The sequence below is a fragment of the Coffea arabica genome, chromosome 4e, assembly GCF_036785885.1.
Source record: "Coffea arabica cultivar ET-39 chromosome 4e, Coffea Arabica ET-39 HiFi, whole genome shotgun sequence".
NCBI classification, from domain to species: Eukaryota; Viridiplantae; Streptophyta; class Magnoliopsida; order Gentianales; family Rubiaceae; genus Coffea; species Coffea arabica.
Genome location: NC_092317.1, coordinates 1,570,533 through 1,582,829, shown reverse-complemented (window position 1 = coordinate 1,582,829; position 12,297 = coordinate 1,570,533). Strand labels below are relative to the sequence as shown.

The 12,297-nt window shown below is 36.0% G+C and overlaps 1 protein-coding gene across 2 annotated transcripts; it reads left to right on the top strand.

Annotated features, from left to right (window-relative positions):
• The first annotated feature begins 1,370 nt into the window (after nt 1–1,370).
• Nucleotides 1,371–11,795, top strand: LOC140005867 (protein ROOT HAIR DEFECTIVE 3). 2 transcript variants are annotated; one of them, XM_072047001.1, is made up of 23 exons: nt 1,371–1,588; nt 2,461–2,610; nt 2,918–2,984; nt 3,067–3,169; nt 3,825–3,895; nt 3,984–4,047; nt 4,122–4,187; nt 4,279–4,326; nt 4,452–4,514; nt 4,620–4,676; nt 5,616–5,774; nt 5,862–5,930; nt 6,046–6,137; nt 6,929–7,007; nt 7,291–7,456; nt 7,995–8,119; nt 8,502–8,764; nt 8,846–8,942; nt 9,042–9,203; nt 9,680–9,779; nt 10,068–10,167; nt 10,335–10,431; nt 11,056–11,795. In XM_072047001.1, exons 1-23 carry the CDS (start codon nt 1,585–1,587, stop codon nt 11,299–11,301), a joined length of 2,448 nt encoding a protein of 815 aa, XP_071903102.1. In that variant the 5' UTR covers nt 1,371–1,584; the 3' UTR covers nt 11,302–11,795. The 2 variants fall into 2 exon arrangements, with proteins under 2 accessions (XP_071903102.1, XP_071903103.1); XM_072047002.1 differs by lacking the exon at nt 10,335–10,431 and having other exon boundaries at nt 11,056–11,258.
• The last annotated feature ends 502 nt before the right edge of the window (nt 11,796–12,297 follow it).

The following is a 12,297-nucleotide window of genomic DNA, read 5'->3' as shown; positions in this document are numbered from 1 at the left end:
ATATTCATGCCAAAAAATTTTATCTCGAACAAAGAACCTCAGAGTTTTACTTAGATTATATTTAGTATGAAATTAATAGGCTCCATAATTATATTTATAAAGATCAAGTTTTGAGCTTGTCACTTAATTAGTACAGAACGATATAAAATTTCTTGATTGCTATTGGAGACAGCTTTTCATGGTACAGCTGCTACATAAAAATGAGATGAGGAAACAGCATGATATTCACTCCACATTCAAATGCTTAAAATTGATGACCTGTCTCCATTAACAATTCGAAGAATATTGTAGATCACAGCTTGCTCTCAATAGACAAAACATGCCAGTAGTGCCTTTTGGCTTTTGTTTTTGGCGTTAAAGGTAAGTAAAAAAAAAAAAAAACTTACTCTAGCGAAAAGTTTTTAATCCAAACTTCAAGTAAATTTATGCTGTGTAAATATTTTAAGGTAAAAACGTTTCTTGCGATGTTCCTTAAAAGATTAAATCAGTAAATTTTCAACTATTTCTTAGCTTGAAATCATCTATGATTCACATACAGTCACTGTTTTATGTATAAAAATGTTATATTCAATTCTTCTAATGACAAAATTAAATACGAAATCTCACTTTTTCTAGGGAAAAATGAATGTGATTTTGCTTAGATGTTAAATTTGAAGGACAAAAATAAATACAAATCGGTTTATTTGTTTGACTACAAATAAGATATAACCTTTTTGAGTTTAAAAAAATGACTATATGTAAATCACGTGATAGATTCAAGATAAAAAAGTGATAAAAAAAACTTAAATTTGGACCAAATTTTATTAATTTTATTTTGTAAAGGAGGTAAAGTTATTATTTTAAAAGTGAATGGCGAAAAAATTTATTTTGACGAAATGTGAAAGATGTTTTAAACTATTCTTTCATATTTTAAAAAACAAATGCAAAATAGACAGGTGATCACTTATGAACCCATGGGGATTGATTTGTAGTTTTTCTCTTTAATGATTTTAAAGTTTTTGAATTGAATTTTTAGTGGGAATATTTCAAAGGTGTTTGATAAGATTGATATTCTAAACAATAAAGAAATGGTGAAAAAAAAAGTTATTACGAACAGACATTAAAAAAAATTCTGAACAGCATTAAAAATAAAATTTTCTTTTGCCGAATTAAATTGACAAAAAGTTATTATGAACAGACTTTCTTATCTTACCAACCTCCGGAGCAGACAAGCTTGACTTCTTTTCCTTACGCAGCTTTGGCGCAGTAAATATCCGCCGCGATCACTACACAGTGTATTCTTTTTTAATTGCAGTAAAACCCTCAACCTTTAATAAATTCCTTTTATTTTAAAAATATATATATGTTTTCCTTTTTAACCTTTTTGGATTAATCATCAGGAAATAGATAAACAAGCACTGAGCGCACTTTTAAAATCCTCCTTCGAGATCGCTGCTGCTGCTGTTGCTGTAATTTGATTTCTGATTTCTCATCTCTCCTCCAATTTACCGATCCTCCTCGGATTCCGACTTTACATCATCATCATCATCATCATCATCTGTAAGGTCTGAAATCGACGTCGTTTGATCCAACCACTCATCTCCCATGGGTATGCCTCCTCCATTTTTCGAGGCTCTGCTATTCTCTGATCCATTTCATTTGTTCTGTTTTCTTCGAATTTATAGCTTATTTATGTGTAAAAACTCTGTTATTGAATGATCTGCTTTAATTAACCCGGCTATTTAATTTCATATAACGGAATGCTTTCGGGGTTACATCTAGTCCTATCTTATCTACGTTTTTATTTTAGGTTTTAACTGTTCCTTTAGTTATTGTAGTCGGACAAGGTTATACTTTTCGGGTTTGGGTTGGATAATTATTGAATTGATTGGTTTTAGTTTAAAAATCATGTTGGATTTACGTTTTGTGGAGATTTTTAGCTCTTTTTTATCTTTCTGCTCTAACCTCGATTCAGTTGAGCTAATGCATATATTAGAGAGGAAAAATGTGCTTTTTTAAACCAGGGGAATAAATTAGTGAATGAGTGTTTTAAAAGGATCGCATTCCATTTAAAAATTACAGATAGAAAAACGTCATTTCAGGAAATGTAAGAAATAAGAGACCTTCATTAAAGAAAATGGGGAGGGATATTGATCAGCATGTACTAAGCTTTATGTCAAGAGCTTTGCTGAGCTAATGTATTTTAACTGTGAGATTAGAAGGTAAAAAGAAACTTACAAAGATTCTTATTTTGCTACTTCTGCTAACAATTTGGTTCATACACGCTAACTAGGACGGCAATGGGAGATTGGATTTTCAGTGACTTTTTGATTTTGGATTTATCCTAAAACTGGAACATTCTTCTCCTTCTCAACACTCCCAGATTATCTTTAATATTGCTTGTATGGAATGATCTTCGAGATCATTTTTCCAAGTTTACATTCTAATAGGCATGGCATTGGCTATTGTAATTGCCTACAGATAATAATGATGGGTGTTGTTCAACTCACCTCATAGATGGGGATGGCACTTTTAACATTTCTGGAATTGAAAATTTCATGAAGGAAGTAAAACTAGCAGAATGTGGACTTTCGTATGCCGTTGTCTCCATCATGGGTCCACAAAGTAGTGGTATGATTTTCTCTTTCTATGTCTTGTGGAGAGACACTGTTTAATTTTGTTTTTGTCTGTTCTGTACTGATAAATTCTGGAAAATATAGCTGTTTCAGCTCTCCTGTTTCTGCTAATGAGCAATTTTAGCTGTTTATTAAATGGGGGCTCCCTTTTTTCCCATGTTTAAAAGTATTTCTGATTCTTATTCTTCTTCCTTACTCCAAGAAGCGTCACTCTTTCATTTCCGTACAATGTTAATGATGTATTAGCTATATAATGCTTGAAAGTACCCTCTATCTCAATTATTGCTTCCGCAATTTGACAGGCAAGAGTACTCTTTTGAATAATCTGTTCCGTACTAATTTCCGGGAGATGGATGCTTTCAAAGGAAGGCATGTGTTAACTAAGCTCTGTAGTCATTTCTTTGATCTCTTTTCGGTTCAATTGAATTCACAGGGTGAGGTTACCTTTCAGGTCCCAAACCACAAAAGGCATCTGGATGGCAAGATGCGTTGGAATTGAGCCCTGTACTCTTGTGATGGATTTAGAGGGTACTGATGGAAGAGAAAGGGGAGAGGTATCTTTGAGGACACTTCCTTGTGCCCCTGTACTGTTGGTTAACTTCTGTCATGCTGCATGTTTGTTTGTGTAGTGATTCTGTCACAATTAGAATATTCTTTCACTACCATCATTCGATTAGTATAGAAGCTGGCAGGTCCATGTCAGCTGCAGCATCCTGCAGATTTCGTTGGTTGCTTGAGCGTGGTTTTTAATGCTGCTTTATGTCTCAAGGTTCTTCAGTTAGAATGCTTATGGAAGATTTTAACGTGTTACTTTTAGTTCTCAATGCAAATGGTTAAGAAGTTACTTTCCAATCTTTCATGCTGCCCTCTATTTGATTTAAAGTTATTTGTTTCAATTACATTTCTTGGTATTTGATACTTACTGTGTCATCTGGAATTATTTTGCAGATCTTTAATGTGTTGAGATTAGTCTTGGTTTTGTGAGTGAATTTTGTCAATCTTATTCTGCATGTTCGCTTTAGGTTTTGGGATATGATGTTGCTTTGCACCACATTAACTTGTATTTTACTTTCGATCTTTTGTTCAGTCGGTTTTGTTACCTGTTGTGTTGACTCTAATCCGTCCGTCTTCTTCACTAAGTGTCAGTAGTATAGTGTACTGGAATCAATATTATTAGTTTTTGCTTCTTACAGAGAGTGATAATTTCAGGATGATACAGCATTTGAAAAGCAGAGTGCACTTTTTGCACTTGCAGTTTCAGATATTGTGCTGATAAACATGTAAGTTTGTTCTCCATCGCAAGCGTATCACAATTTAGTCATATTGCTGGGCTTTCTAACTTAATAATGATCTGCAAATTCTGCATAGGTGGTGTCATGACATTGGCCGTGAACAGGCCGCAAATAAGCCTCTCCTGAAAACTGTATTCCAGGTTAATCTTTGTCTGTGTTGTGTCATAGGTTTTGGGGCTCCAATGCTATACTAACTTGGATTTGTGATGAATAGGTCATGATGCGATTATTTAGTCCACGGAAGACAACTTTGATGTTTGTTATACGTGACAAAACAAGAGTATGTTTACTTTCTGCTTGGTAGTTTTCTATTGTATTCTCCCCATCTTTTATAATTTCTTTATCCCTTTTTCTTCTAATTTTGTGCCTAGACGCCTTTGGAAAATTTGGAGCCTGTTCTACGAGAAGACATTCAAAAGGTGAAGTATATCATTGGTTTTTTATGTCCCCTTTTCTTTATACAAGAATTACAGTTGATTTTGTTTCTCTTTCTAATTTTAATCTCTTTTCTTAACTTGTTTTGGGCTTTATTTTTCCTCTCTAGATATGGGATTCTGTTCCTAAGCCACAAGCTCACAAGGATACCCCTTTAAGTGAATTTTTCAATGTAAGATGTCATTTTATGGTTGAGATTAGCTCTGAAATGTGGTTGTGTATTTGAACCTTAAACCTTGATTTTTGCAGCATCATCTAAAATTTGATTCATTGCTAGGTTGAAGTTGTGGCTTTGTCTAGCTATGAGGAGAAGGAAGAACAATTTAAAGAGCAGGTACTAGTTTGGTTTCTTGGAACTTTGACGGTCATATATATGCATTCTTGTTGCTTGCAGGTGGCCTTCTTTTATTTTACATTCTCTACAATAATATATTGACCATGCTCTGTAGAAGCTCTCCTTTTCTAGGTGCAATTATATCTTCGTTGAAATTTGTATCTTTTTTTTCCCTAAATAGCATCAGGGTGCTGCATTTTGTTTTTCTTTTTTCAAATTGTTCCTTTCAATTGCAGTCCCCTAAAATATTTAAATCTATTATTACCCCACTGAAATCAAATGTTGTGTGTCTGTTCCAAGATGAAGAAACACAGACTTTCTAAAAACCTATGGCACTATCAAAACATATATGTGGATATGCCTTTCCCTAAGCCCTGGGAAAAAGAATTAGATTCTGGGCAGTCGTGCTTGTGGTTCTGCAAAGTAAATAACTCTTGGAATTCTTTTATTGCAGTACTGAAGGATATACAATGTCTTTCCGTGTGCTTATATTAATTTGTAAAATTTATGATCTGATGCTGTAAAGTACTTAAACTGAAGCAACTCATTTCTTTGCTATAGGTAGAGCTGTTCCAAAAAATTTTTACTCTTCATTTTGACATTTCTTAATTTTTTTGCTTTGATAACGTTTTGACACATCTGACACTTGGTTTGAAAATCCCTTTAAGATGTGTTAAGATATCTAGTTAGTAGCTTAGTTGTTGACTTTTACTTATTTTGTTTCTTTTCATTTTTGCATGTCATGGAAGCAAAATTTAAGTGAGTTCATCATATCAAGCTGACATCACTTGCCCACACACTTATCATAATACCCCCTTAATAAATGGTTTTGCCAATGCTTGTTTGCGATAAAATCTGTATATGAAACATAGTTTCTTACTGATTTCTGAAGTTTGCATGATGTTCACATGGCTTTTTCCTTTGGTTGCTGGTGAGAAGGTGGCCAATCTAAGACAGCGGTTTTTCCATTCAATTGCTCCTGGTGGACTTGCTGGAGATAGACGGGCTGTAGTTCCAGCATCAGGCTTTTCCTTCAGTGCTCAACAGATCTGGAAGATTATCAAGGAGAACAAGGACCTTGACCTTCCTGCCCACAAGGTAAGAATGTGAAAATCCAATAATTGAAATTGCTCTTCAATTAACTGTCTTATTTAGTTTACATGCATTCTTCTGCTTTTTCTGCAGGTCATGGTGGCTACAGTGCGTTGTGAGGAGATTGCCAATGAAAAATGTGGTTCTTTTCTAGAAAATGAGGTGTGTAATTTGCTTGAAGGTTTTTAGGGCATATATTTTAGTAATAGTTTCTTATTGAGGATTAGTGTTAAATTTGTCAACTGGTTTGCTACAATTGGCTGTACATTTATCGTAGGAATGGCGTGAACTAGAAGCAGCTGTGCAATCTCATCAAGTACCAAGATTTGGAAAGAAGCTGAGTACCATTCTTGACACTTATCTATCAGAGTAAGTAAAATTCTTGTGCTAACATGTCTGCATGTCTCAGCAGATGTATGCCTGCATGCGTGTCTGACTACATGAGATTATGTATCTTGCATGGTGTGCGAGATGTTTTTTTTCCTACTTTTGTTACTCCTGAGTTGTTGGATGAGTACAACTAGTTTCAGCAATGTGCTGAGGTATGACTATTACGTTTGCATCTGATATTAACATACTGCTGGTTCTTTTAGTGAATTTTCTGACTTTTTGATTGTTGGATCAAATTTTTTCACACTGAAGATTAACTTTTTCCAGATCATGGGAAACTTTAGGAGGATTTATTTTGAATCGGTTACTTTTTAATCCAGAGCACCAATGGTGTTGGTGGATAGTGGAACTTTATGATATTTCATTGGCAATTTGGAGTTTATGTGGATTTGTTCCTCTTGGATAGTTGTTAACTTCTTGTTTTGGAAAATTATCACAAAGGTAGGCATGGAAAATTTATTTGTGCTTAGGCACTAGATCTTCATTTTTTTTGGGTGCATCAAACATTAAATGTTTTGAGGAATTTGGAATATTTTCTGTTACTTTTGTGGATTGATCATCATATTCATTTCCGTTGAAAAACAAAAACATTGATCTGATTTTCATTTCTCTGACAGTAGCAACAACAAAATTCTGGCTAATACTATTTTGTATTGTGGTCAAAGTAATCAGCTTCAAACTTGGAATTAGTTTTCAGTTGGTGAATTTTTGTGATAGATATTGAGATCTTTCTTGTTATATATTTGCGTTCTGAACCTAATTTATTTTAGGTATGATGTGGAAGCCACTTATTTTGATGAAGGTGTCAGAACTGGAAAAAGAAAGCAATTGGAAGAAAAACTGCTGCAAGTAATGCTTCTTTTTCATACTGTTATTTAGAGTTTTATAAGCTATGCAAGTAAGGAGGGGAAAATACAGAGGGAAGTAAGCTAGTCTTTTGTTTCTTTTTGTTTCCAATTGGTCCAAACTGAATGCCTTTGTTTGACTTGAGGCTAGAAATTAAAGTACATTCTGTTTCAGACGCAGTCTAAAGCATCTGATGTTTGACTACTTTTGTCCGCAAAAAGCGGAGGAGAAATTTTTCTTAAGATAAGTTGTATTTGCTCATGGTTATTGTTTTCTGGTCTTTCAGCTTGTCCAACCTGCCTACCAATTGATGTTGAGCCACATTCGCTCTGGAACTTTGGAGAGATTTAAAGAAGCTTTTGACGAAGCACTGAATGGGGGAAAAGGGTTTGCCATGGCTGCTCGTCACTGCTCTGAGACTTTTATGTCACAGTTTGATGAAGCTTGCGCTGGTATGGTCAAATCATTTGAATTGCATTGTGCATAGTCTACAATGAAAAGTGCACTTTCTAATGTGGAAAACTGATTGTTTTATGCCTCGTATCCTTGAGTGCTGTAGCACAATTCTGAAAGGTTTGTGGTAGGAATTCATCACTACATAAGATTTGGTGACTCTCGGTCTACATCTTTAAGTTGTGATCAGCCACTGCACTGAGACTTATGATACCAAACGAATGTGATGCCTTGAAAGAAAATATATGTAATAAATTGTTGCTTTCTTGTAAAATTACTAGTTTGTAAAAGCATGTTGTTGGTACCTAAGCTAATTAGTTATGGAGGTTTATATTGACTAAAGAACTGAATTATTTTAGCTGGTTTTATTGTTCAGAGAGCTTGCACATCCATATGTAGGGATATATTTTGCTTAGAGGTCCATCTGTGTATTTGCGTATATACATTTGAAGATAAAGTAATATCCACATGTGCGTATAGGAACTCGTGATGTGATGTGTTGCGATCTAAGTTGGACGCTAACTTGTAACTTTTCAGATGCCATCATTGACCAAGCAAACTGGGACTCGTCCAAATTAAGGGACAAACTGCGGCGTGACATGGATGCACATGTTGCTTCAGTTCGTGTAGCGAAGCTGTCTGAATTGACCACTGTCTATGAGGTAACAACATTTTGTAATTTGCCATTGACTTCTGGTGTTACAATCGATCTGTTAATGTGTGTTACAACATTGACTTCTAGTATTACAAAATTAATGTGTGTTAGCACTGTTAATCGCTACTTGTGCAACCATGCAATTGATGAAAGGAAATCAGGCTAAGTGTTGGAGAAATTCTATGGCATTGGATCCCTGATATGCCGATTGTTGCAATGGTTTCTGGGTCAATGGTTTAGTTGCTATTTTGTGGATTTATAATAGTTAGACTTACAATTTCTATAATTGCTACTTTTGAATATGTAATTTGGGTACTTTTAATCTGGTATCTGCACTCAGATGTTAATTTAATCGTACATAATATTGCCTTGTAACAATATATTTGCAGACAAAATTGAATGAAGCATTATCTGGACCAGTTGAGGCTTTATTGGATGGTGCTAATGATGATACATGGCCAGCAATCAGAAAACTCCTTTGGCGTGAGACTGAAACAGCTCTCTCTGGCTTTTCTTCTGCGCTTTCTGGGTTTGAAATGGACGAAGAATCGAAGGAAAAAACGCTCTCAAAGTTGAGAGATTATGCCAGAGGAGTGGTTGAGTCAAAGGCAAAAGAAGAAGCTGGAAGGGTTTTAATACGTATGAAGGACAGGTAACTTCTAATTGTCAACATGTCTTGAAAATGATCCGAGAGTTCTTTTACTAGAAACTAATAAGTTCACTTAATTTACAGGTTCTCAACATTATTTAGCCATGATTCGGATTCAATGCCACGGGTCTGGACTGGGAAGGAAGATATTCGAGCAATCACGAAAACTGCTCGCTCTTCTGTAGGACATGCTTCATTAAAAAACTACTTTGGATTAATGTCCCCAGAAAACATTTCAATTTCTTTTAAACTTTTATAATTTTTTCCCCTTAATCTGCAGTCTCTGAAGTTATTATCTGTTATGGCGGCAGTACGTTTGGATGATGAGGCTGATTCTATTGAAAAAACTCTGTCGCTTGCTTTAGTGGATAGTAAAGGTAGTGCGTCTACCAACAAGAGTTCTCCATCAGTTGACCCTCTTGCCTCGAGCACTTGGGATGAGGTAGCCATCTGAACTCAAATAGGATACTTGGTTTCTCAGAACTTTTTGGTCTTGTGCTGATTTAATTGTATAAGATATTTTATCTTTTCTTGGTTTCCCTCGAGCATATAATCTTTAGAGTGAAGTTGGCTCTATACCACAAATTGCTATTTTCAGGTCCTCTCAGTGTTAACCCGTATTTGCTCCACTTTGTACCCAGTTTTTCCACATCCACATTGTCTGGAAGTAACTTTTTGGGTTATAGAAGGAAGTTGTTTAGTGTTGCAAGACATTAAGTTCATGTTTTCTAGAGCTGGAATAGAAACATCAGTAGTTGATGTAATTGCATAGCTTGTATAAGACCAGAATATCTGTACAATGTGCTTTTGTCTTGATTCCTCAACTGCAGTGTTTGTTTCTATGTGATTGTGGTCTTTAGAATAGTGTCTCGTCCTCAATTTGCCTAAAGATGTGATTTAATTGAATTTCCCACCCAGGTTTCAGCAACGAAGACTCTGATAACTCCTGTACAGTGCAAATCAATTTGGAGGCAATTTAAAACAGAGACTGAGTACACTGTAACCCAAGCCATTGCTGCTCAGGCATGATTCTGCTTATACTATCTTCTGATGGTTCTCTCTTTTGTTTATCTGTGTGGGAGATCATGTGGTTTAGTTGACTAAAATTTGAAGAGATGATATATGCTAAATGTGTTGCTGTACTTTTTATATGCCTACATGACTAATTTTTTATGTCGTGTTCCTTGATTTTGCATTTGCAAATATGTATCCATTTGCTATTGAACCTTTCTGCGATATTCTTTACTTGTGATTCAGACATCCTTGATTGTTGCTATTTACTTTAAGAGTTTATGGTTTCTTGTACTTCAGGAGGCTAGCAGGAGAAATAACAACTGGTTACCACCTCCATGGGCTATTGTCGCCATGATTGTGTTAGGGTTCAATGAGTTTATGACCCTATTAAGGTATTCACCTTGACATTTATCTTTGAGGTGCATGCATTTTTATCTACTTTTGGCAGTGTATTCCCTTTTCTTCTTGATATCTTTACTGGAAGGGATTGAATGACTTGACTTATATTTCCTTGTTCAACGGATTGCGCTTAAAACCTTTTTTTTTTTGGTGGTGGCAGAAATCCATTATATCTAGGTGTTATCTTTGTTGGTTTCCTTCTTGTAAAAGCTCTTTGGGTGCAACTAGACGTCTCTGGAGAATTCCGTAATGGTGCTGTAAGTGTCAAATGTTCTGCTGCAGTCCTGAAACTTTTGTTATTTGTTTGAGAGTTCAAGGATTTAATTAAGTTATGACTTGTGTGACATGGCTCATTGATTTATTATCATGGTCTTTTAGATGGGCCCCAATTATGCTTTTAACATGTGCATCTATTTCTCAAATTACTGTTAACTCAATCCATTTGCCCTTGCGGAGCACATGCTTCATAAGGTTTTTTGCATTATGAAGCTGGCATTTGATGGTGGACATGTTGTATGTCTTTATATCTGGCTTTACTACACTTCTAGCCTCCTAGAACTTGCCTAGTTTAAGTTGAATTTCTCATGTTTTAAGGATACATAGGGTCGGTCTTTTTGTGGTTTTGCATATCATGGTCTGTGAAACCCCCCCCCCCCCCTTCCTCCTCCGCCTCCTCCTCCTCCTCCTCTCCCTGCCCTTCACTGATCAAGGATGATGGAAATTTCTATACTATGTAGAAGATTGCGAGAAAGGATTTGGTTGGTAGTTTATGTTTCCTTTATGGTGGCATACTTGGAATTTACCTTTACCTTGATTTTGTTGCTTTCATCTTCTAAAATGCTTTCAAGAATTTGAAGTTAATAGATCCTTGGTTCTGACAGCTACCTGGGCTGCTTTCGTTATCAACCAAGTTCCTTCCTACTGTCATGAACCTGCTCAAAAAATTGGCAGAGGAAGGTCAAAGGCATGGGAATACCAATACACAGCAAAATCCTCCTCTTGCATCAAAGAGCTTCCGCAGCGGAGCAAGTGAATACGGTGGGGTGTCGTCAAGTGCATCATCTGAGGTGACTTCTGCCGAAAATGGGACAGAATACTCGAGCCCGGTGGATGATAAGGTGAAGTGAGCTTCTCTTCATTGAGCAACCATCTTCATATATCAAGGATACAGATAAAGGTCATTCAAAAGTTGTACGCTACACGCGATTCTGGTCACTGGTTCCAACTTCAACTGAAGCGCGAGACGAACAGATTGGAAGGCATGATTTTTGTTGAGGTGCCATATACTGGGGTTTGTCAGCTTGTGGTCGACAGCCCCATTAGATAGATTCTTTTTAATTTTCTCTTTTTCCTTTTCTTGTTTTCTTCTTTTGAGATTCTTTAGATATTGATTTTATTGTGCTTAAGTTATAAAGGCCTCATTTATAGAGTCTCAATTTTTTGTGGTTGTTTCTGGTTTGCCGTCAATTTTGTCTGTCGCAAGAGTAGCATAATGCAACAGCAGTTTGTATCTTGATGACTTGTGGAAATCTCTGAATAGTTTGTATTTACTGAGGAAATGAAAATTTTCTTATAGCGGAGCCGCTATAAAACACAGCAACGGCTATCATTGCCGATCAAATTCCAACAGGAGTTTTTTATCATCCCTCCGCCCCCTCCCCGACTGCATGGCCAAGGGATCGATTCCCTGACCAAGCAGCGAGGAAGGGCTTTAATTCCCTTCCCCTGGCCACCAGCCCAACTTTTACTTATTTACATTGCATTTCTTACGCTTATTTGCCCCGGTTATCTTAGCTGCAATTCAGTACTTCCAACTTTTAACGGGTTCACACATTTGCATTGCAAGCCAAGAATTTCATGAATTATATTTTGATCCCCCATCCTCTTCAGATGAATTTTTTTTTCCTTTCTGAATTTTTAGAGATTTTGAAGTGCATCAAGACTTGCAGTTAATTTTATCACCCAATGAAATTTTTGAGCGCTCGATGATGGTTGAAGAGGACAATTAATGGTGGGGTTTTGCACCAACTACCTCCCTCTAAATCTTTCGTCAAATTTACTAACACATGATCCTGCTATTATTCATCAATTCCAAAGTTACTGTATACTGCTGCTGTCTCTAT

Bases quoted from the DNA above. Each gene is read 5' to 3' on its own strand.
- LOC140005867 (XM_072047001.1), top strand. The intron at 4,048-4,121 runs GTTAATCTTTGT...TGTGATGAATAG, and splicing joins TCCTGAAAACTGTATTCCAG to GTCATGATGCGATTATTTAG. The intron at 9,204-9,679 runs GTAGCCATCTGA...TTTCCCACCCAG, and splicing joins CCTCGAGCACTTGGGATGAG to GTTTCAGCAACGAAGACTCT.